The sequence below is a fragment of the Ciconia boyciana genome, chromosome 3, assembly GCF_034638445.1.
Source record: "Ciconia boyciana chromosome 3, ASM3463844v1, whole genome shotgun sequence".
Lineage (NCBI taxonomy): Eukaryota > Metazoa > Chordata > Aves > Ciconiiformes > Ciconiidae > Ciconia > Ciconia boyciana.
In genome coordinates, this window is record NC_132936.1 from 7,163,941 (window position 1) to 7,186,255 (window position 22,315).

At 48.6% G+C, this 22,315-nt stretch overlaps 1 protein-coding gene across 2 annotated transcripts in view; it reads right to left on the reverse strand.

Annotated features, from left to right (window-relative positions):
* TNFRSF21 (TNF receptor superfamily member 21) overlaps positions 1-22,315 on the reverse strand; it is a 34,855-nt gene that overhangs the window by 11,168 nt on the left and 1,372 nt on the right. For both annotated transcript variants that reach the window (XM_072858369.1, XM_072858368.1), the window contains exons 2-4: positions 17,046-17,700; positions 14,838-15,335; positions 167-432 (exon numbers count right to left, since the gene is read on the reverse strand). In XM_072858369.1, coding sequence (XP_072714470.1) covers positions 167-432; positions 14,838-15,335; positions 17,046-17,700 — 1,419 coding nt within the window. The remainder of the gene's footprint in view (positions 1-166; positions 433-14,837; positions 15,336-17,045; positions 17,701-22,315) is intronic.

The window sequence follows — 22,315 nt, forward strand, 5'->3', positions numbered from 1 at the left end:
TAAACATAAGCCCCTGAGGAGCTCTGGGGGGAGATGGAGTCCAGCTACTTGGCTATTAGCTAAGCTCGAGGCTGCAGCCAGGTCCCATGCACCCACATGCTCGCCACGGCCAGACAAGACGCGCACCGCATCAGACAAGAGCGCGCGAAGCCCAGCCCATCGTTACCGGCGTGGTGTCCTCCATCAGGCCTCGGATCTTCTCCACCACGTCGTTGCGGCGGTGCTGGCGGAGGGCACTGATGAGCTGGGCCAGGCTGGCCTCGGGCCCGCGGATGGTCCAGTGCTGCAAGGCGGCATAGGCACGCTCGTGGTCGGCAGCGTAGCCGTTGGAGAAAGCCGCCACCTCGCGCTCGCTGGCGTTGCACAGGAACTGGTAGATGTCCTTCCACTGGCTCCCCACCTGGGCTGCCACCAGCTTCAGGATGTCGATGCCTGTGGGGCAGAAGAGCTACAGGTGAGACAGGGGGGGTCTGCAGCCTCTCGGCATTGCAGATCTAAGCTTTAGCAAAGCTTCTCCATCCCCAAATATCCATGCTTTGTTTTTCTCTGGTTGTTTTTTTGTTTGGAGATTTTTATTATTATTATTAAGACCTTTCATGAGTTGAGGCTGCAAGGAGCTCTGCAGACAAGCAGCACCCGTAACACGCTCAACACCTGCTATGCAAGTAAAGGGTGACGGACCCATAGGTAGCTCCAATCGAGGCACACGCACTCTAAAATTAACCATGTTAATTTAACCGTACAATTTTTCGGCACAGGAAAAACCTTGGTACTCAGCCACCCCATTGCTGCAGGGGCGATGGCAACACGCCCGCCTGTATGCCTGCACCACAGCTGCCGCTTTGAACAGGAGCTGGATTAAGAGGTGAGTCAGCAAAGCATCTCCGTAAAGATGAGGATTTCCATAACAGAGCACCTATAGCGGCTACAGTCACATTAGAGTTATTTCCAGTGCAGACTGGTGGGATGACTCAGGTACGGCACGGGAGACCCTGCACCAGGTGAGCACTGTGTGAATGGAAGATCTGGTGTGGGATCAGAAGACCAAAAAGGCAGAGCTTCCCCCCGAAAAGCCCTTGAGACATGTTGGTTCACGACAGTAAGGGTTTCCTCCCTTTAGCTTTGGGAGCAGCGCAAAAAGCACCCTCATTCTTGCGTCTACTGAGAGATCAGGAGTTAAACCTTCAAATAAAGCCATACCTCTTCCATAATAGCTAACTAACCTTGTTTTATCAAGCTGAACACCACCTTGTTTTACACCACCACACAAAGGGTCAGCATAAGCAAGCTGCAGAGATAAACTCACTTTTTCCAGAGAGGTAACCACACCTCGGGAGCCAGCAAACCTCCATCGCTACAGGGACTATTTCTCCTTCCCTCTGCGGGTCTAAAATTTAACAATTTCTAACGCAGTTTAGACCAGACCTCCCAGCTGCACCTTCAGGTCGCAGCCCCGATATAGCCAAATAGATACATATATAAAAAAAATAAATATACATAAGCTATATAGCCTGACAGAGATATATTGATATCTCTTTATATATATAAAAACAATAGAGTCTGATATATATTTATCTCTTTTTTATATATGTGTGTACTTGTATATATACACATATATATTTATAATCTCTCTATATAATAGATATATTTATATATATATGTACATATATACACACAAAATATCTGTACAGCCTGATATATATATATACCAGCCAGTGTACATATATATACATATTTTAATATCTCTCTACATGTGATATAGATATTTTATATATGTGTGTATATCTGCTTATATATACACATATATAAAAAACCCTATACAGGCTCATACAGATATTGTTGACTCAAATCCTTCTCGCTATTAAAGCGAGCTTATCAAGACCTTCTTTAGACTTCAGTTCTCACTTCCAAGCTACATAACGTAGCCATGACCTCAGGGTGCTCAGAGCATCGCAGCCAGCGTTCAACCCTCTCTACAGCAGAAACACCAAAGTACAAGCTGCATTTTGCATATCCCCACCCTCCTCCCTCCCCAGCTGATTTACGGCAATGTGCATGTACCGTCTCACATGGAGATGCAAGGGTTGGGGTTTCTCCCACCATAAAAGCTCAGCCCACCAAGACCAGCGCGGGGGATGCAGCCCCCCAGAAACCAAACCAAGCACAGGGCTTGGTTTTAGCTATGGAGAGGTTCAGGAGGGAGGGGGGAAAACAACAACAAAAGCCTTCTTCATTATTCAAAATAAGCCCAAGACAAAGAAAATGTTCCCCAGCATTAAGCAACAAGAAAAGGCTGCGAACATGCTATTGAGATTTATGATGGGGCTAATTATCTGAGGCACATAAATACATGCTCTCGCCCATCACATTTCAACACAGTAGCAGGAATTAAGCCTGGTCTTGTTAACTCCTCCTGTTACTCAGACGAAGACAAATTCCTCTCCCTCGATGCCTTTGTATCCATCCGGGCTGGCCGTCGGTCCTGCGCAGGAAGGACGTGCAGCCCAGATCACACGGGCAGCCAAGCCCTGCGCCTTCGGATGCCGCACACCCGTGTCGGTAAGAAGCCCAAAGGCCAACTCAGGTTTAGAGTCAGATCCTTTAAACCATCAAATTCAACTAGTTTTGGCATAAAACCAGCAAAACACTAGGTTTATGTAGCCAATGCTTAATTTTATCACTCAACCCAGGAGAAAAAAAAATAATAATCGCTGACATTGAGGGTAGAAAAACTCCGCAAGGCTTGTGCATCAAGGTAACGACAGCAATGCAAAGACGGATGAGCAGGTCTGGAGCTGCCCATTATATATCTCTATATAGATATATCTCAGTGCATAAATCATTATCTCAGGGCATAAGTCATTATCTCAGGGCTTCTTCTACTCTCATATTCAGGGATTTTTTTTTTCCTGGGTTGAGTGATATATAGATATGTAGATAGTGCTGCCCATTTTTTTATATGTATAAAAAATAAAATGTTGCCCATTTTATACATAAAATGAGCAGAGCCGGGTCCCCCTAACAGTGCTGCCCTGCGGTGAGACGAAGTGTTACAGCTGGGCGGGGGCTTTGCCCACATCCACTCCCACGCACGTCAGTCATACAGAAACATTAAAACGTAATTTGCTGTTTTATGACCCCTGTGTGGCACATCTACTCCTCCCGGGAGAGGAAAAACCCATATACTACCTGCTCCCATCTACGTATTTAATGCTCATAAATCCCAGTATTTATAGCTGCTGTACTGGTGAGAAAGGTTTTCAGCTGGTCGCACCTTGATTTGCACCAGTTTTATGCGGTGGCACAACATTTACATCCTAATGTTCTCACACAAGATTTATGACAAAGCGCTCATGCTCCTACTGACATTTTCAAGTTTAGTATATTTAATCTCACCATTCAATAAAGTGGCCCCATAAACATGTTTATATCCCTTGGCAATAATATCCCAGAGCACGAGAACACACCAGGCAGCAGAGGACTTAATGGTGCGTAATAATCTTTGGAGAACAAATGTTCCATTAAAAACAAATTTGGAAATGTCTACCTTAATACTATAAGAACCTTAAACTCATTTTCTTGCAACTATTAAATGAATTTAAGCCCCATATGCTCACTACATCCACTATAATATTGTGCAAACAAAACCCCAGAGAGATATGGAAGACACACAGACGTGAGCGCAGATTTGGCTCCAGTCGGTTAGAAAACCATTGCTCCCTCTGTTCTTGAAAAATAAGATTAAAACCATTACACGACAAGTTGCGGCTGCACACTGCCAAGTATTACTGCTCAAGCCATTTACAGTAACTTAATTCACTTGTTCAAAACTAAAATAAAATGTTAATGCTTATAATAAGCTTACCATCCTACTACTTCCATATTTCCAGAAGCCCTACAAGTTACTCTGCAGAGCACTAATAGTGCCGGAGCATCCCGTTGGGATGGGAAGATGCCCACCAGGGTGCATGGAGCAAAAAACTCCAGCTCCACCTTAGGTCCTGGGTCCTCCCTGCCCACCGAACCACGCGGACCTTCTCCCACCACGCTCATCTGCACACCGAGGCTGGAGATGATGCTCAAAGCCCTCCAGACCCCAGCAATCCCAAGTAAAATGGCCGAGCTCAGCGGGGATGGTGCTTTAACCCACCTGTTTCACGCTTCCCACGCGAGGCTGGTCACAGCCCCGTTGGCATGATACTAAAGTTGCTCTGAGCTCACAAATACCAGAGAACAGCCCAAGTCCTCCTCCTTTTTTAACAGGGGCCATGGGAACAGCCTGGGGGAGCTGCCACCACCCTGCTGCTAATGCAGGAGGCACCACCACCCTCTCTATCACCACCATCAGGGACCATCACCATTTATCACCCAGCTTTGCTTGCCTCAAACACTGGAATTAAAGAGGAGTCCTTGCTGTGGAAACCCCCATGGCTGCATCCAGCCGAGCTGCGTGTGCTGTGGCCATCCCAGAGCAGGCAACGACAGCATCTGAAGGATCCAGGACAGCCATGGGTGTCTTGGGTACCTGGGCAGGTGGCGTTTCAATTGCCATTATCTAAACCTTGCAATTCTCTAAGTGTTGTGATGGGCTAGTCCATGTAACCACCTAATATTTTAAGGTGGTGATAACCCCAGAGCAATGAAGAACTCCCCTTCAAGCCAGGACAAGGCTAACATGTTGTGCACAGGCAAATGCAAAGCCCAAGGGTGGATGTACACACATGGGAACATGGGCGCAACCAGGCACGTCTACAACCAGAGCAAACTGAGACAAATGGAGACGAGTCCAGAGCTGGACAGACGCCTGCAGAGTGGCACAAGCAACAGCACTGCTGAATACACGTCCAGCTCATCTACAAAGATGTTGAGGTGAAGGGAGGACTTTCCTGGAGAGGCAGGGCAAGTCTACAGAGAGGTCTCCTGCCTCCAAGCACACTGCTCACCTCCGCCCCAATCTTCCCCATAAACACCATTTCAGTTTATTTCAGTGACGTCCATTTGCTTATTCTGAATCTGGTTCAAGATTTTTCCCCACCCGTTTCCAGCTCCTTCAGATGCCTCCCGCCTCATTACAGTTTGGTGTAGACAGAGCAGTCACTCCTTCCACTCATGAATATCACCAAGGTGGTCATCACACAAGCGCATGGGACTTGGCTGAGCTTTTATGACTCTCTTGAGCGCATTCTGGACAAGCCGCATTCATCTCCCATAGCCCTGCTATTTACAGGTTGGACATGAACCCCGTTCTCCAGCAATCATTTGGCCTCAAGCAGATTAAGAAGCGCGGTGTGAGGCCATGACCAGCAGTGCTGGAACGCTTACATACAACACCTGCAAGAGACCATTCCTCTTCTCTGCTGTTACTTTTTCACATCTTCAAGCAAGCTCAAGAGGAGCAGAAGAGCTACCCTGCCAGAAGGCTACACCCAAGCACCTGGCAGCAGATACAGTAAAGTCTAACCACAGCCTAGCCACAGAGGAGCTTCAGTTCCTTCCTCTCCCCACCCTCTCACAAACAAAAAACTGTCATTATTTTCATTTTCAGAGCTCAAGCCAAATGTCATTTGGTATTTTTCAGAAGAGTGCTCATTGAGAGGCTGCTGTCTTTAAGGGGAAATCTCATGCTCAAGTCTACAGAGCCCTCCCAAGCCATGTGTCCTCCCATCCCACTAATAATGAAGGGACAGAGCACAGAGAAAAGGATTAACACAACATCAGTTCAAGTCTTATAGGCTGTCTTACACAGCTGGGAAGCAAAGCTCCAGAGATCCTCCGGGACCTGTGGCACACAGTCTCATCTAGTGAGCAGCTCATCTGCCCAGGGTTCCAGAGCCAGCTTCATGCATTTTCAGAAAGGCTGGATTTTAGGAGACTCCACACTCCAGTCCTTCATCAGCAGGGACAGGTCCCACCAGTCCACCCACAACACCTGCAGGAACTGACCTCCACCATCCCAGTACCAACCTGAGCTGGAGCACCTAGAGCTTCCACCACCTACCTACTGACACAGGTATCCCAGAGATGGGCAATATTAATTTGTACACCACATGCAGTGACAAATCCTGACCGTGACAGGCTGGCTGGATTTCAACACTTGCACAGACCTTGAGGATGAAGCATCACGGGTGGAGAGCACAGCCCAAGGGCACACGCAAGTCAGACAGGAGAACTGCAGTGATGCAGCCCAACCCTCCCCTACATTCAGATAAAAGCTCCAAATCACTGCACACCCAGCTCTGCTCCTGAGCTCAGCCCACCTACCTCCTCCGAATATCCTCCTGACTCATGTGAAACAGCCACAGCAGCCTATTTTTACCTCTGAGCACACACCAAGAGCCTGCATGTACAAGTGAGCCAGGATGCAGCACATCCAAACTCCAGTTGACAAGACACCATGGCTTGGCCAAATCAGAACTTAGAAATCCCAAATCCACGACACAAATACCTTTCCAGAATGAGAAAATTTCACCAACCTCCACCATAAAGGGAAGGTTATCAGAAACTCAGTTCCTCCCCCCCAAAATATATTTCAGGTCCTAAATGAGGAGGTTTGGAAGATGCACAAGGTCCTGCACCTGGGCCAGGGCAATCACCAGAATCAGCACAGGCTGGGGGGATGAAGGGATTGAGAGCAGCCCTGTGGAGAAGGACTTTGGGATACTGGTGGATGACCCAGCAATGTGAGTTTGCAGCCCAGAAGGCCAACCGTATCCTGGGCTGCACCAGAAGAAGCATGGCCAGCAGGTCAAGGGCGGTGATTCTGCCCCTCTGCTCTGCTCTGGTGAGACCCCACCTGCAGTACTGCGTCCAGCTCTGGGGTCCCCAGCACAAGAAGGACACGGACCTCTTGGAGCGGGTCCAGAGGAGGCCACAAAAATGATCAGAGGGCTGGAACACCTCTGCTATGAAGGAAAGGCTGAGAGTTGGGGTTGTTCAGCCTGGAAAAGAGAAGGCTGCGGGGAGACCTTATTGCAGCCTTTCAGTACTTAAAGGGGGCTTATAAAAAAGACAGAGAGAGACTTTTTACCAGGGCCTGTAGTGACAGGACAAGGGGCAATGGTTTTAAACTGAAAGAGGGTAGATTTAGATTGGACATAAGGAAGAAATTTTTTATGATGAGGGTGGTGGACACTGGAACAAGTTGCCCAGAGAAGCTGTGGATGCCCCATCATTGGAAGCATGGAGGATCAGGTTGGACAGGGCTCTGAGCAACCTGATCTAGTGCAAGATGTCCCTGCCCATGGCAGGGGGCTGGACTAGATGATCTTTAAAGGTCCCCCCAATGCAAACCTTTCCATGACTCTAACAAGAGCCTTTGTCCAGACAGGAGGAAAGGACACACTTACAAAGACTTGTTAGCAATTTGCTAGTTTTCCTATGGAGGACAGTGCTGGTATCAGACCCTCCCAGGAGCCAGTGATTCACATCCTCAGCAAGTGCTGCTTGGGCAACAAACCACTAAATGGTGATTTTTAAAAACAAAACAAAACAAAAATCTTGCACAGCAAGAAAGGGACTCCTGACAAACACTTCCCACACACTCTCTGGAAAATAACTCAACCAAACCAGGCAGTCAAGGAAGGTCTGTGATCAGCCATTTGTGGTTATGAACATGTTTCAGACCTGGGAACTTGAGGGTCGGCACAAGTCAAGACCTCCTTTCCCACCACACACTACACGGAAGCCACCTCTACAACAGCACCTTTGGTCCAACCCTCCCGGGACCCACGCGAACTCCTGCCCACCACCACAGGATGCTCTCCCTGCGTGTCTCCCTACGCTGGTGTTGGGGACCTGCAGAGTGGACTTGCTCTTCCTTTGGTTTAAAAGGGAATAGCCAGCATAAGTATTTTACGTAATTATTAAATTTTAAACGGCTTTCGCAGAGTTAATCTTCATTATAACCCTCTCGAACAGCTGGTAACCCTGAGCAAGCACACTGCCACGGCCAGAGCCATATAAATATCCAGACACCCGCAGATGCCAGCCTGAGGATTAAATTTGCCTCCCGCATTTCCTGCCCTCCCCCACTGACAAAGCCTTCGTGAGCAAGGAAAAAAAATCTGCCTTGTTATTCGAGGAGTTATGTGTAAGAGCCTTACGGATGTGAGAAATCACAGCCCTCCCGGCACAGAAACTGGTGCTGGGTTTTTGGCAAAAAAACCCTGGGCTCGGTGTTTTTCTACAAGGACAACCCTCCTCTCCCCATAGAGCTGCCCTGCCTCTGACACTCAGCCCTACACCTTAACAGGCAGACACAAATCCCGATCCCTTATTAAATTAATCCAGGGGCCACCCAGGAATTTTGACCATGGGATAGTTTGTTTTTTTCTTTTTTTTTTTCCTTGAAACAGATTTCAGAGCACACATACCAGCTTCCCAGGGCAGCTCTGCACAGCCCTGCGTGCATTGTGGATAGATGGCTCGTGTAGCAACACACATTAAAAGTGATCAAGCACCAATCTTCAGGCCTGCTAATGCAATAAGGCCGAGGAGCAAGATATGATAAGCCTGCACATCATTACGTTTCCTCCTCTCCAAGCAGAACAGCAGCCTCCCTCGCTTGCATTTTCCAAGGCTCCCTTTCACCACGAAGCCTTGGTCAGCAGCTGCATATGCCCTTTGGAAACCACACAGCTTCCCAAGAGGTCGAGGATGAGTTTGGGGCAAACCTGAGCAAAGCTTTAAGCCAAGTAGTTTGAGGATGGTGTTTCAAACTCATCAGGTGTGACCCCAAAACTCCCATGGCAGAGGTCTGCGTTGCAGACTAAGAGTTGCTTCATCCCATCCCAAAGCGGAGCATCACGCCTGTGCCGGAGAACGTGTAGCGTGAAATGCAGAGCTCCCACACAGCTGAACAAGCTCCACTGAGGGAGCTTTCCTGTTTTAAGGCTCAGCAGTACCACAGCATCCATACTGCTCGTGGTGCCTGGCACATACCTGCCCCTTCCAATTTAACAAGCTCCCTTTCTGCCTGGATCTCACTTTGCAGAGGTGGACAGGCTGACATTAGAGGACCAGCAGTCATCTGCAGATCATTAAGCTGCAGATGCCAGAAGAGAGACTGCTTTGGGAAAAAGAAAAAACCAACAAAACACACCTTCCTCCTCTCCATTTTGGCAGGTAGACAGACGTTAATCCCTCATCTCATGCTCTGCCTGCCAGAGTCAAATTAGGGTTTGCACACAAGGCCAAGGCTGCTCCTCTCCAGGCGTAACCGCAATTACCACATTATGTTAGCAGCAACGGGCACACCTGCCCTTGTGAGATGCTGCTGGCCATCTCTGCCCTACCTGTGGTCTGGGCGCAAAACCTTGAGGGCACCACAGTTTGAGACTGGTGAAGCTTTTAACCCCATCACTCCTCCATCCTTGTCCTGCCTCCCAGCCTGACGCTCCTGCCAAGCTGTGACCAGTTCAGGAGCTGATCAAAGGGAAAACTAACGCTACAAAAAAAAAACCAAACCCACCACTACGTGGCTTTCATCTCATTTACCCACACGAGCACTAAGGAGGGGTCCTGAAGTAGCATCCAGTGCCAGGTAGTCACCCTGTAGACCTCCCAGTGCCATCCCTGCAGCTGGGTTTCCTTATTTAAGGTAGCAGTTGAGTAGGGAGTGACACCAGGCTTGAGGAAGAATATCCACCGCTGTGTTGCTCCCATGAACTTGCTTTCCTTCATTAGGTAATGGATCTATAGAAAAGGTTATGGTTAGGTGTGGGCTTTTTTAGTCAGTGTGCTGTCTCTTTAAAAGAAAAAGAATCAAGTAATTTTACTCTGATAAGCATCTTCCAACACAAACCATAAACGAGTACCTGATTCCACGTGAGGACAAGCCTACAATGACCTGAGACGTTCCAACACATACTGCCAACACACCTGTTGGTTATATTCACATGGGGATGCTTCAGAGCTGCAGTGCAGGGTCAGGTTCTCCATGGCACAGGGCTTTCCAGCAAGGCTCTGGTCCCTCTTCAACACCCTCACCAACTTCCTTTGGAGCAGACCAAGCTCAAGCCTAGCCCTGGTCCAACAGCAACTAAGCTGCAAGCCAAGGACTATTCCCTACAAATCGCCAACCAAGATGATCCCAGCTCCCAGTGTGATGACAACTGGGCATCCCAACTACTGAGCAACCAAGACCCCCAAATCCCAACACTCCCCATCTTTCCAGCATCATCCCTCAACTCCCCACTCTGCTTTCGATCCTGAGCCATTTTCAGTACATGCTCTTCTACCTGCAGTCAAGCCTCAGCTCCATCTCAGCTGCAAACAGATTTTGCAGAACAGTTTATTTCGCTGATTATTTAACCAGAGGCTTCCTGGCTTTGTTCTCACCACTCACTGCAATAATGTGCAATTACCAAGACTTGAAGAAAAATAAAAGGGAAGTGGCATCTCATGCCAGGCCAGCGCTGCCAAGATCTGTTCTTCAGTCTTTCAACTCAAGGAGAGAGGAAAGAAAAAAAAAATCACCAAATTATCTTCTGGCCTCTTGGCACATCATGTCAGGCATTCTTCTGCCCACAGGAGGTTTTACCCCAGAATGTAACATTTTACAGAGACTCTTGCCTTTCACCTTCTGCTCCTCAATGGGTGAAAGTCAAAGGCAACACTATCAGCAATTTCTGCAAGATGATTTCAGGCCCATCTTCATGTTTGGCATAGACTGATGCCAAATTTGGCATTTCCAAGACATTGAAGAGACAGGCTTCTATTCTCCATTTGTATAACAAACTCAATTCCTTGCCTTTGGAAACAGCTGAAGAAATGAAATGGGTATTTGTTAAAGGGATTGTTTAGAAGAAAGTGTTTCCAGTGCGTAGGCTGTTCTTGATCTTCTAAAAGAAAGTAGTCATACAAGGTTAAAACCACAGAGCACTATCAGCCCAGTACCCACGTCATTCAGGCACCACACTGATAATTTCTTTGGAAATCTTTGGCAAACTGCTTTTCCCCTTTGCAGGGCTAGAAAGTAAGAGCCAGCTGAAGCAGCAAGAGGTCCAGCTCCTCCAACCACAGCTGCACCACTGATGCTGCTCCACCTTCAAGACCCTGCACAGACAAGACCTGGGGGCTTTGGGGAGAGCCCCTGCTGCGGGGATGGACACAGGGACAGACATGGAGGTAGGCTGGCTGCTAACTCAGACCTTTACTCATCGCAAGCTCTTCCCAGACCTCTGAACCATTTAATCCAGTGAGAATCATTGGCATTTGCCATCTTGGCTAGAACACGTCCATGTTAAGGACATGGGTCTTGTTTTAACACCAGCCTCCCAAGCTACTGCTATTTTTAGGTTTGGGGTGTTATTTAAGGCACATATTATGACCAGAGAGAGCACGGGGCATAGATGCCAGCTCATGGGAAGATGAGGACAAGTGAAATTCCCCATGACAACAACCACTGCTCAGGATCACACATGTATCTCAACTATTTAAGCAATTCAGTATATCAAGCGCCATCAGGAACCGGGCAAGCATTTGAGCCACTGCTTCCACCCTAAAATCCTCCTCTTTTGGGAAGAAGCCCAATCCCAGCGAGATGTCTTTGCTCCAGCACTAAGCAGTGCTGGTGCCACCCTGACTATGCTTCACCCAGAACTGATGGGCTTAAAGAAATCAGTAATAAAAATCGATAATAAAATCCTCCAAACAGGCAAAGCCTTGGATGCCAGCTGTGCTCCCATCTGGCATCACGGGAGGTGCACGGGGTGCCGGTGCAAGGGCAGCTGCCCAGGCGCAGCTCCTCCGAGCAGAAGCTGCAGTGCCTACATCAGACCTGGTCTTCCCTTTCAAAGGTTAAAGCTGTTTGCTGAAAGGATTAGGAGGGAGGAGATAATCAACTAGGAGGATGTGGGGGGAGACGTGCGCAACAGCTACGTACACAGGCTTCGCCCCGGCAATAAACACGCCTTAACTCCTTGTTGATGTGGCCAGCCAATGTATAGGTGGGGAGGTTGTATGGATGTCGGCACACTGCCAGCACCAGACCCCAGAGCTTCACCCCCAGCCCCAGAAGATGATTTAAACTTAATTGCTTGCCCTCCACACCCCTAGTGCAACCACAAACCAGGCTGGCACCTGAAGACCTGGGGAGCAGCTGTGGTCCTCACATCTATGGAGGCTTTACTCTGGCTGCCCATCATGGAGGGATCTGAGCTAGCAGCACAGGAGGGGAAGGATTTCCTCTCTGCAACTGCCTGAAGTTTGTTCCTGGCTATAGTCACCCTTGTCTGAAACGCTGCTTCAGGATGAAGCATGATTTGGGTACAAACACTGCTGGAGCAGCAGAAAGCTAAGCCATGACGCTGCAGCTCTGCAGTACATCGTAGCTGTACAGCCAGTTATTAAATAAAAGGTCAGTTCCTGTATGGCACTACATCTTCTCTTGTTTCAAGTAAACAGTCTTAAGAGCCAGACGTTTCAATAGGAAAACCAAAGAAGGATTTATATACCATTGCGGAGGAGAACAATTTCCATATCTGACATGACAGAGCACCACCACCAAGTAAGAACTAATGAGCAAGGCCCTTCCAGATAAGACAACATGATTGAGGCAACACCAGAGCTGCACTAAAAGCAAGACAAAGCATTAACTGGCTTGCACTCGTCTGTCTGCCTTCATTACACAAAGTTCAACTGAGGACACTGAGTGGCAGGAGGAAGTCATGAAGGTACCCATGCCAACACGGAACCAGCATGACTGTTGCAAGAATGACCGGGAGGGATGTGCAAAACCACCCAGCGTAACAGGGCAATTCACTTCCAGACCTGAGCAGCTTGATCAAATAATGGGCCAGTTTATCAGCTAAGTGTGGTTTTCGCCATTATATCCAGCTTATTTCCCAAGACAAGGGGAAAACTTAGCAAATATCTTGTGAATTTGATGTGCTAGCTGAATTCAGCTGTTAAAGGATGACAGAGAAGAGCAGAACAACTCATCCTGGGAAGCACAGGATGACCCATGAATGCTGCTGTCCCCCAAAGGATGACAAGATCTGGGAGGTGGGGTTATACCTAAAATGGGCTAACATAGCCTCGTTGCTCACCACGTATCACCTTCTCTTACCTGCACGGTTTCTTTACCCTGAATCATGCTTGGTGAACAAATGCACAGCGCTGCCCACAAAGGCAGCTCTAACGTGGCCTCCAGGAGAAGGGGCAGCTGCAGTGCGGGCATTTCGGCATGGGGTCTGAAACGCCCGGTTAGAAACCAGAGCTGCACCCGCTCAGAGTAACTTGGTCTGGACCCTGCACTCAATCACTCCCCAGCCTGTTCAAATTCAGCCCCTGCTCTGAGATAACAATACTCACTGCTCCAAAAAACAGGAAAGTGAGAAATTCAACCAACTGCTAATTAAAAGTCATGGGGAAAAAAGTTACTACAAGTTAGTCACAACCAGCTGCTTCTGGCCAATGAACCATGACCAAAGCCATGTAGTATTGCTGGTAGTGCCCACAAATAAGGATGATTAATAAGGTTCTGCAACCCGTTGCAGGTCACTCACTGTTGCCCCAAGGACCACACTTTGGGTACCACAGATTTTAGGGACAACGGCGTGCAGGGGTTACTGGGAAAAGTTATCGCAAAGGGAAAAAAAGCTCAAGAAACTGCACCGCAAGAATTCAAGAGAGTTAAAAGGAAACTGATAAGTAGCACAAACACAAGAGAAGGCACAAAACTAATTCCAACAAGACCTTACTGGTTCTATAAGTGCATTAACGAAGGCAAACAAAGTGTAGGTCTATTAATCAGCAAGAAGGAGAAGAGAGTACATGACAGAAGACGTCCTACTCAAAGCCTTCTTTGCTTTGTACTTAAGCACTCAAGGATGACTTTCATCAAGCACTGATCGCTCTTAAACCTTCCAATCTTTTTTCAATCCATTATTTGTTTGGCCCCCTCTTGTTAAATGTGCTTTTCTAAAGGTTAATTGCGAACAGATGTTTAAGATTGAGCAACCTCAACACAAAGTAAGGACTCGTCAGTGCTGTCTGTCTGCACAGGATAAGGGGGGGTCAAAATTGCCACCGTAGCTTTGCAGAGAAAGAATCATGCATCCTACTAGGGAGATCACGGCTGCTTGGTGCTCACGTTCATGCCACCATTAATTTTTCATTGATTTTTACAAATTTCAATTTAAGGACCACAACGAGTCATCTTTAAAGTCTCATAAAAAAGCTAACAGCGAGTCACCCACCAAAAGAACAGAAAACACTACGAAGCAGAGCCTCCAGGAAGACCCCACGACACTCATGGAGCTGTATGCCTCCACGACACAGCCTTTAAGGACAACCTTCCTGGCTCCAGCATGGGCAAAGGGCTGGGGACACAAGCCAGCAGTTGGGATTTAGGGCTAAGAACCTGAAACTGAGGCGCTGCCAAGAGGCGAGGATGACTCAGCCTTCCACAAACAGACAGGGTGAGGGAAAAAGGATGACACGAAAGACAACCATGTCTGAGTCAGAAAGAAAATAAGGAGAGAATGAAACAGAAGAAAAGTGGAAAAGGAGGGGGGGGAGGTGGAAGGAGCCTTCATCCAAGATCCTTCTACCACAGATGGGTGGGAAGGAGGAGAGGAGCTGGGACAAGCAGGTGACATTTCCTCTGTTAACTCTTCCTTCAGGAGCAGGGACACACCATGGGAACAGGGATGGGGAGAAGCCAAGGATGAAGAAACATCTCAGGAACCAGTATATGGGCTTTGTCTTTGCTACAAGACCCAGCAAGTCAGAAAAGCAATCGGTCACTGGACATGGGGGCGGCCCCTCCAAAGTACCGCATGGGATGGCACAGAGGACGCTACCCCCTACAGTGCCCGGTCGCTACTGCTCACCGTGCCCGTTGCAGTAATAAATCCACTTCTCCCTGTTCTGCGTGGGGGTGGTAGACTTTTTCATAATAGCTTTTTCCACAATGGCACTGGGATCTTGCCTGGGTCCCTTCTTCAGAGTCCGTGAGCTCTTCCTGACACTGCAGACGACGATAACCACCAGGACCAGCAGCAGGAAGAGGACGATCATCCATGGCAAGTGTTCGTTGATGTCGAAGTGCTGGTGGACATTCTGCGAACCTCGCCGGGGCGGCCTGTATGGGACACTGGACTTCTCGCCCCCCGCCATCTCCAGCGACGACTGCTTCTCCAGCGCTTGGCTGGTCTGCTTGTGCCGGTAGCTCTGTGCCTGGCTGGCAGTGCCGGAGCCTGCGAGGGTCCCACCGGCACCGTCTGTCTCGTTGGCTGAGGTTTCGTTATAGTAGCCCGCTGGCTCCACCGTGCCACTGGATGTGCGTGGCGCAGGAGAGGGAACAAAATTGGGAACTGAAGAGTTCAAACCTGCGAAAGGAGAGGAGAGTTCAGTGTCACAGCACCAGAGACACTACACGGCATCAAGTCACAGTCTAAGACCTGCCTGAGCATCTGCTTGGCCAGCAGACAGAAACCCAACTCCAGGCAGCAAGAAAGGGAAGAGGTGAAGTTGAGGTTTGGCTCTGGGAACAGATGGGTACGGTTACAGAGGTAGGTTCAAGATACAATTGACCCTTGTTGGTCAAGGCTAGTGGCAGTTTTTTAAAAAACACCCAAGTGATTAAAGGCATGTTGTCAATCTGTGTTTGTCCCACATTCAGTACTTCTCAGAAAACCTACAACTTTGAGGTTTCTTAGGTTTATGAACATGGGTTTCATTCTGAATGTGGAAAATGTGGTAATTGGGCTAGAAACACATGAAAATTTGGAGACTTAGTATCTCTGTACCGGGTTTTGTTAAGGAAGTACAAACTTTTTTATTAGCACTGCAAGCAACTGTGGATGCATCAACTACAAAATGGGTTTCTGAAGCAACAGAAGCAACTCAACCTCCCCCTAAGAGCTACTTTTCATCTTTATTGAGTTTTCTTATCAACCAACAGCTCTCAGGTCTCAGCCAGCTGCATGACCAAAGCCTGGTGAGAAGAGGAAGGGCTTTTGTGGCAAAAACTAGAGCTTACTTTGGAAACTCGGCTTTTGAAGATGTCTCATCCCAGTTGAGCCAGAGAGTGGGTGTAACCACCTGTAACCTGATTGTGCCTCTGACCTGCTTACTCAAAACACTCTGACCACAGTACAAACAGGGAAAATGCTTTAACTTTTACCCAATTGTCTACGGTTGATTTCAAAGTTCAGGGAACACCCTCCCATCCTCTCCCAATGACACACCAACATCGTATCAAGCTCTGAGATCTAACAAAGGAGAAGCCCTGGGAGCCTACCACTGTCAACACCTCCCTGCTATTGTATTTACCAACTCAGGTGTTCAGGCCATTGAAAGCTGCATTTTTTTAATTAAAATGCCCCATCTGAGACACTGTAAGGAGGCTGCTTCCCAGAGAGTGTTAAGGACCACCTCAAATGGGGTCCTACAGCACTGCTGCCAACCAGCCATGGCTAAAGCATCTCCCTAAAGACTGAGATGATATATCATTTTCAATTAAATGAGACAATGGGGAATTCAACCTGGTTCTCCCCGAAATCTTAGAGGTTAAAGAAAAAATTTATGGCACAGCCTAGGCTCCTGGAGAGCTGTTTTGGCAATGGATCCCATTCAAGCCAATACACTGGCTCAGTACAGGACGAAATGCAGGAGGGAAAGCACAGGCACGAAAGCAGTGAATCCATCAGGGAAGCAATCCGGTGGAGCAAAGCTCCTCTCCTGCCAGGGTTTTCCTGCTGCACTCCACTCAGGTTTGCCACAAATGCACAAAGACTTGAGCCAGCACAACACGCAGATGGGGAAAGAGGCTGGGGAATGTGATGTCCTTTCAATTCAAACAGTATGACAGCCAGGAGTCCAATTGTGACTGCAGTCTCACTGAAAATGTTATTAAACATGGTTTAACACAACTGAAGGCAACCTGATCACTCTGGAGCTGCCTTCTGGCCTTGAAGCAAAAGCACCATTCATGCTTTAGACCAGGCTGCCCTTTTACAGCCTAAAGCCAGCCTTGACCGACCAAGCCAGCAATATCATGACCAAAAACACGTCTGTGTTTCAGTAGTGGACATTACCTTTGGGAAGATGAGCAGTTGGTGGAACTTCATAGGGCTCTTCACCAGCTTCGGTGCTTGACAAAGTCAAAGGTGTGTTTGGAAGAGACGCCGGAGAACCACAGACATTGTCACTCTCCTTTGTCCCTGGCTTGATGACCACCATGTTTTTCCCAAAGCAGTCAGTGTATGTTTTGCACTTCATCACGCTAGAAGGCACATCAGAAAAGGTACCACGAGGGCACGGCTTGCACCTAACATCTTCTGTCTCGGTTCCTTTCTTGCGGACGCCCCAGCCGACCGGGCACACCGTGTAAGGGACACAGGTATCGTTTGTCTGAAACGTACCAGACAGGCAAGTGCACTCGCGGTCAGTCAAGGCAGTACAATGAGTTTTCTCAATCATTGGCAGTTCACAGGGTTTTCTACAAGGGTGGCACCGCTCTATGCCGTTCTCATGCTTAGTAAAGGTCCCATCTGGACAAGGGCTGCACTCTCTTAAGGTACTCTTCGTACAATGTTTAGACACATAGGTTCCTGCGGGACATTTGTCGCAGATCAGCTCTTTGTTGGTGGCACGGTCGAAGTGGCGGTACTTGCCAGGGGAGAGGCTGATGGCATTCTGCTCGGAGGTCAGCTTCAACTGACCGTCAGCGGTGCCAAGGAGCATGAGCAGCTGGAAGACAGATGGGAGATATTAGTCAACAACAGCGCACGACCGGAGCCCTCTCTGACGGCGATCCCTTGAAGGATCACGAAGCACATCCCAGGGACCAGAGATGTTTCTACACGCAGGGGAAGGAGCTTAGCGAGCTTGGGGTGGAAAAGAACCGGTGTAGACGGCAACATGCTCTCCAGACACATCGCCAGCTACAATTATAATTCCTTAAATTTGACACCACGCTTCTCGGTGAGACTAAGCATCATTTACACTGCAACCCTGCCAGGGCAGTAAATACTGCTAATTGTGTCTCAGCAGTATGTGCTACCTGGCCACCCCGGGAGAATTCAGACCAGCTTTGCATTTCAAGGCTGAGAGGCTCCAGCACGAGCCAGGCGCTTGCCGAGAAGACAAAAACCACACACAGGTGGCAGCTCTGACCTGTAAAACTTTCTTCTTCTATATTTATTAATCTGCACTTGTTCAAATAGTTACCTTTCTAAATAACGCAAACCGGGATGAAATCCAGGCTAGCAGGCGTTACTGGACTATTTCTCAGCCCCTCTGCCCTTCCATTATTTTTTATAACCCTGTGCAAGCGCAGGGTTTGGTGAGACTGCAAGAGATGTTCTGCTTCGAGCCTTCAGCCACATCCGAACCCACTTTAAACCAGATGCATCAGCAACAGGAGAGAAAACCTGATGATATTTTTAAGCTCTCTGAGGAGCTCTGCTGTAACTCCTTGCATCAGATACAGGTAAAAGGTCTCCAGTTTTTAGACACGGAACTGCACCCAGCTGGGCTTGGCTAGATGATGGCTACAAATCTTTTTACCTATTTCCAATCCCAGGGCTTTACTCCCTTAACTCCTTTGCTCCATCTCCAAGAGAAGCTCCATCTACCAAGCAGGATCTCTGCTTCCTCCAGAAGACCTCTGGTCCATGGATTTAACGTCAGTTATGCCAGCGGAGATAAGACACCAAGAACAAAAGGCATATCAAAAGAAAGGCTGACACAACCTCATACAACATGCAAAGCAACAGAAAAAACATTTTCAAACAGCTGCAGGCTGAGTTAGGAGGGAGAGAGAGGAACAAACCAACGTTACCTTGAATTTCCAAAGGTGCTTTCCTACGCTGAAGGTAAAGAGACCAGAGACCCTAACGCTTTTCAACTGCACAGCCAGGCACATAAATCACTTGGCTATGTTATACAAGCCCTCGCCTCTTGCTCTGCTACCTATTCCGGGCTATCAGCCAGCAAGAATATATTCAGAAGAAGAAAAAAAAAAAAAGCCTCCCAACAACATGACTCTGCAGAAGGCACATCGCAGCAGAGCCGCAAGCTGCGCCGCGTCATTTTTGGTGCAGTCTCTTGCTTCCTGGAAACACACAGCACATTTCTGTTTCACCTGCTAAATAATTTACAGCTTGGGATTTATACAAAACACTTCAATTTTTTTTTTTTAATTTTTTTTTTCCTCCTGAAGCAGCAATTACAGAGCAGGCAGAAGCAGGCAAGCCCACAGGAGTTGACAAGGATCCTGCAGCGGCCAGGCTAATTGCGGCACATCAAATTAAAACAAAAAGCAGGGCTGCCCTGGCAGGCAGCAAAGGCTTACAGGATGCATTTTATTTTTCCCCTCCCTTAAGACACGATTTAACGAAGCGCTTAGCTGGCTCTAAGGAAACCTGCCGCCCGTAGTCTTCATGACGCAACCCTGAATTAGCAAACCAGACACAGCAGGATCCGGTCTCCCAAGGTTGCGTGGGGGGTCACCTGCGTTACTCATCCTCCTCCCCGTGCCAGCGCCGAGCGGGACTGGACGTCAGGAGAGGCAGGACAGGCAGCTGCTCTCCTGCCTCACTGGGCATGAGCTGTGTGCCACCAGCTCGGATCCCGATTTCTCCCTCTGCATCAAGCCAGACCTCAGGAAACCCACGGACAACCCACCTACAAGCACGTGCCACAGGTCCCATCCTGCTCTCCCTTTTCTTCCCATCTCCAGCATCTTTCCATCATCCATCTGGATAACTAAAGTCAACGGGACCCGCACGACCGTAACAGCACCAGGTTTGTTTTTTGTTTGTTTCTGTTTTTTAAAAAAAATCTTATCTCAAGCAAAATGGCAGTGGTGCTTTTGAACATCTCCAGATCTTCAGCTGCACATGTACTTCCAAGCTTAGGGACAACAGCAAGTCCCAGTCGGTGAAGGCTAAGCAGCGTTGAGCATCTGCTATTTATTTGGATTGGTGTTTCTGGTCCCTAAAAACATCCAGCTGCTCAGGATTCATGGCTGGCACCACTCAGATCTCTGAAAGAGAAGGCCAGGAGCAGGAGGACATCCTCAACAGAAAGGGGCATCTGCTGGTTTGGTCCCTCATCCTCAGGACTGCCCAAGCAGCACGCAAAACTAGACCTTTCTGGCTGATACACCCAGTCTCAATGGCAAAAGCAACAGAATAATGAATTGAGCTTGAATTGAATCTGCTTAGCCACTGGATTTCAGTTCATTACTCCAATACCAAACAAAGTGTATAGGGTAACAAAAAAATACAGAAAAAAGGAATTGGTGCAAGAGAACACTAAAGAACAGATCTGGTTTCCAGCAGTTTTGGTGCTGCTCTCCATGCCCAGTGCAGGAGCAGCCCTCGACACTGAAGCCAAAAGGGTCAAGCAGGACGGGGCGGCCACGATCCCAAAGAGCATCTCCAGCTCAGCATCGACACCCTGCACCGCACAGGCCAAGGTGCTTCCCAGCCGCCTTCTCCTGTTCCAACACATGGAGGTTTTATGGTACGAGGAAAGCAGATCAGGCTGAGGACCGCTCTGATTTTCACCTCCCCACACCGGGGAGATGGCTCAGACACGGGGACCTTCGCGTTCGGCTGCAAACCAACCCTCAAGCCAGCAGCACCCTGCAGCTGACGTGGGCATGACCCACCTTACCACCATCCAGCCTGATGATTGCATCTCAGTGATCACATCTCAGTGATCACATATGCCTTGACTCCATCACCCTCTTAAATAACTGCATGCTGCAGGAGAGACCCAGTCAGCAATTTGCACAGTAAATTAGGGGGCCACAAGCTTCCCAGGCACACGCATGCGGATGTGGCAGGGAATACAGCGGCTCATTCAGGACGCAAACCCACTCGGTGAGTCAATGTGCCAGCAGAAAGTTGGTGGATCAACAGGCAGTTGTGTCCTGAAATGGGGTGACACCTCGAGACAGTCAATGTCTCGGGTTGCGTGCAGCGATGCCCCACCGCCAGCACTGCGGGGAGGCAGTGATAAACCTAAAAAATAAAAAAAATAAAAGAAAAAAAAAAGATGAAAGCCAGCTACACACAGGGCACTTGATCCCAGTAGAGAAGAGCAGAAGCAGAGAGCTGTAAGCAAGCAAGGACCGACAGTGCTAAATTGATACTCTGGGAACCGTTTCCGAGCAAAACCAGCAGAATTTGGTAGAAATGGCAGCTGGCTCCATGGCAATGCCTTGGCACGGGTTGGGGACAGGCTGCATGGCCCACCACCCTTCCCAAAGATCAGCTGCACCCTCCGCCGACCAGCATCGGGAAGTCGCTTGCGACATTAAAAGAGGGAAAAAAAAAAATTATAAAACAAACCCAGGAAGACAAATAAATTGGTCTGGAAGTTTTACGGTAACTTTGCAGACAGGAGGAGCCCATCTCCTGCCCCGCTCACTGTAAAAAGGATCAAGTTACTCCCTTCGAAGAAAGTTGCCTGTGAGGAGAGTATCAAAGAGCAAAGCAAGTTTCTGCTTCTTGCAACACAACAAGCTATTTCAGCTGGTTCGGGGTTTGTGAAACTGAGAGTCTGGGGCCTACCCTGCTCAGCAGTCCCTTTACTACGTCTCGAGAGTGAAACACAGGCAGCCGAGCGTGCCAAAAGAGCAGCACCAGCACATCTGGTCCCCATGAAGGAAAACCCAGCAGCTATTCCTGCAGCCAGCACCGACCAGAGCTCACAAGCATCCCCGGCAGCCACAGTTTTGCTCCAAGCAGATGAAACCCCCCAGGCTTCCGAAAGCCCTGAGTCAAAGCAAGGCAATGTCGCACCTGCTCGAGGTGAGGGCATTGGGGGAGATGGTGGAAATTACCTTGCAGCAGCCGGTGGGTGCCTGAAGCCCACGCCAAACAAGGGAAACCACAACCAACACCAGCCTTACGCAACCGCTGCCGAGCGGCTATTGCTCAAAAACCAAGCGTCCGGGTGGATTCAGGTCTGCTGCACCAGTAAGAGACCCACCAGCTATGGATTTGAACATACTTCCGTCGGGCTGGAAAGACATTAACTCCTTGTGGGACCAAAGGGAGTTGCCCAAAATTTTGAAGATGAAGATGTGACATGACGAAAGCCTGGCCGGCGGCCAAAGGAGCATCCTGCCAGCTCGTGAGCAAACGGGAATTTTGTCTTACGGCTCATTTGCTCGTACGATCAGCACACGCAGAGGTTTGAGTACACGCGTGCACAAGCAATATATGTACGCATGTGCTCAGAGTCTCAGCTTCATTTTGCAAAATTGCTGTTGTATTTCTCTACACCTTTATATCACTCTTCCCCCCCCCTTCCCTCTATACTTGCCATTCCTGACTGACCTCCAGGA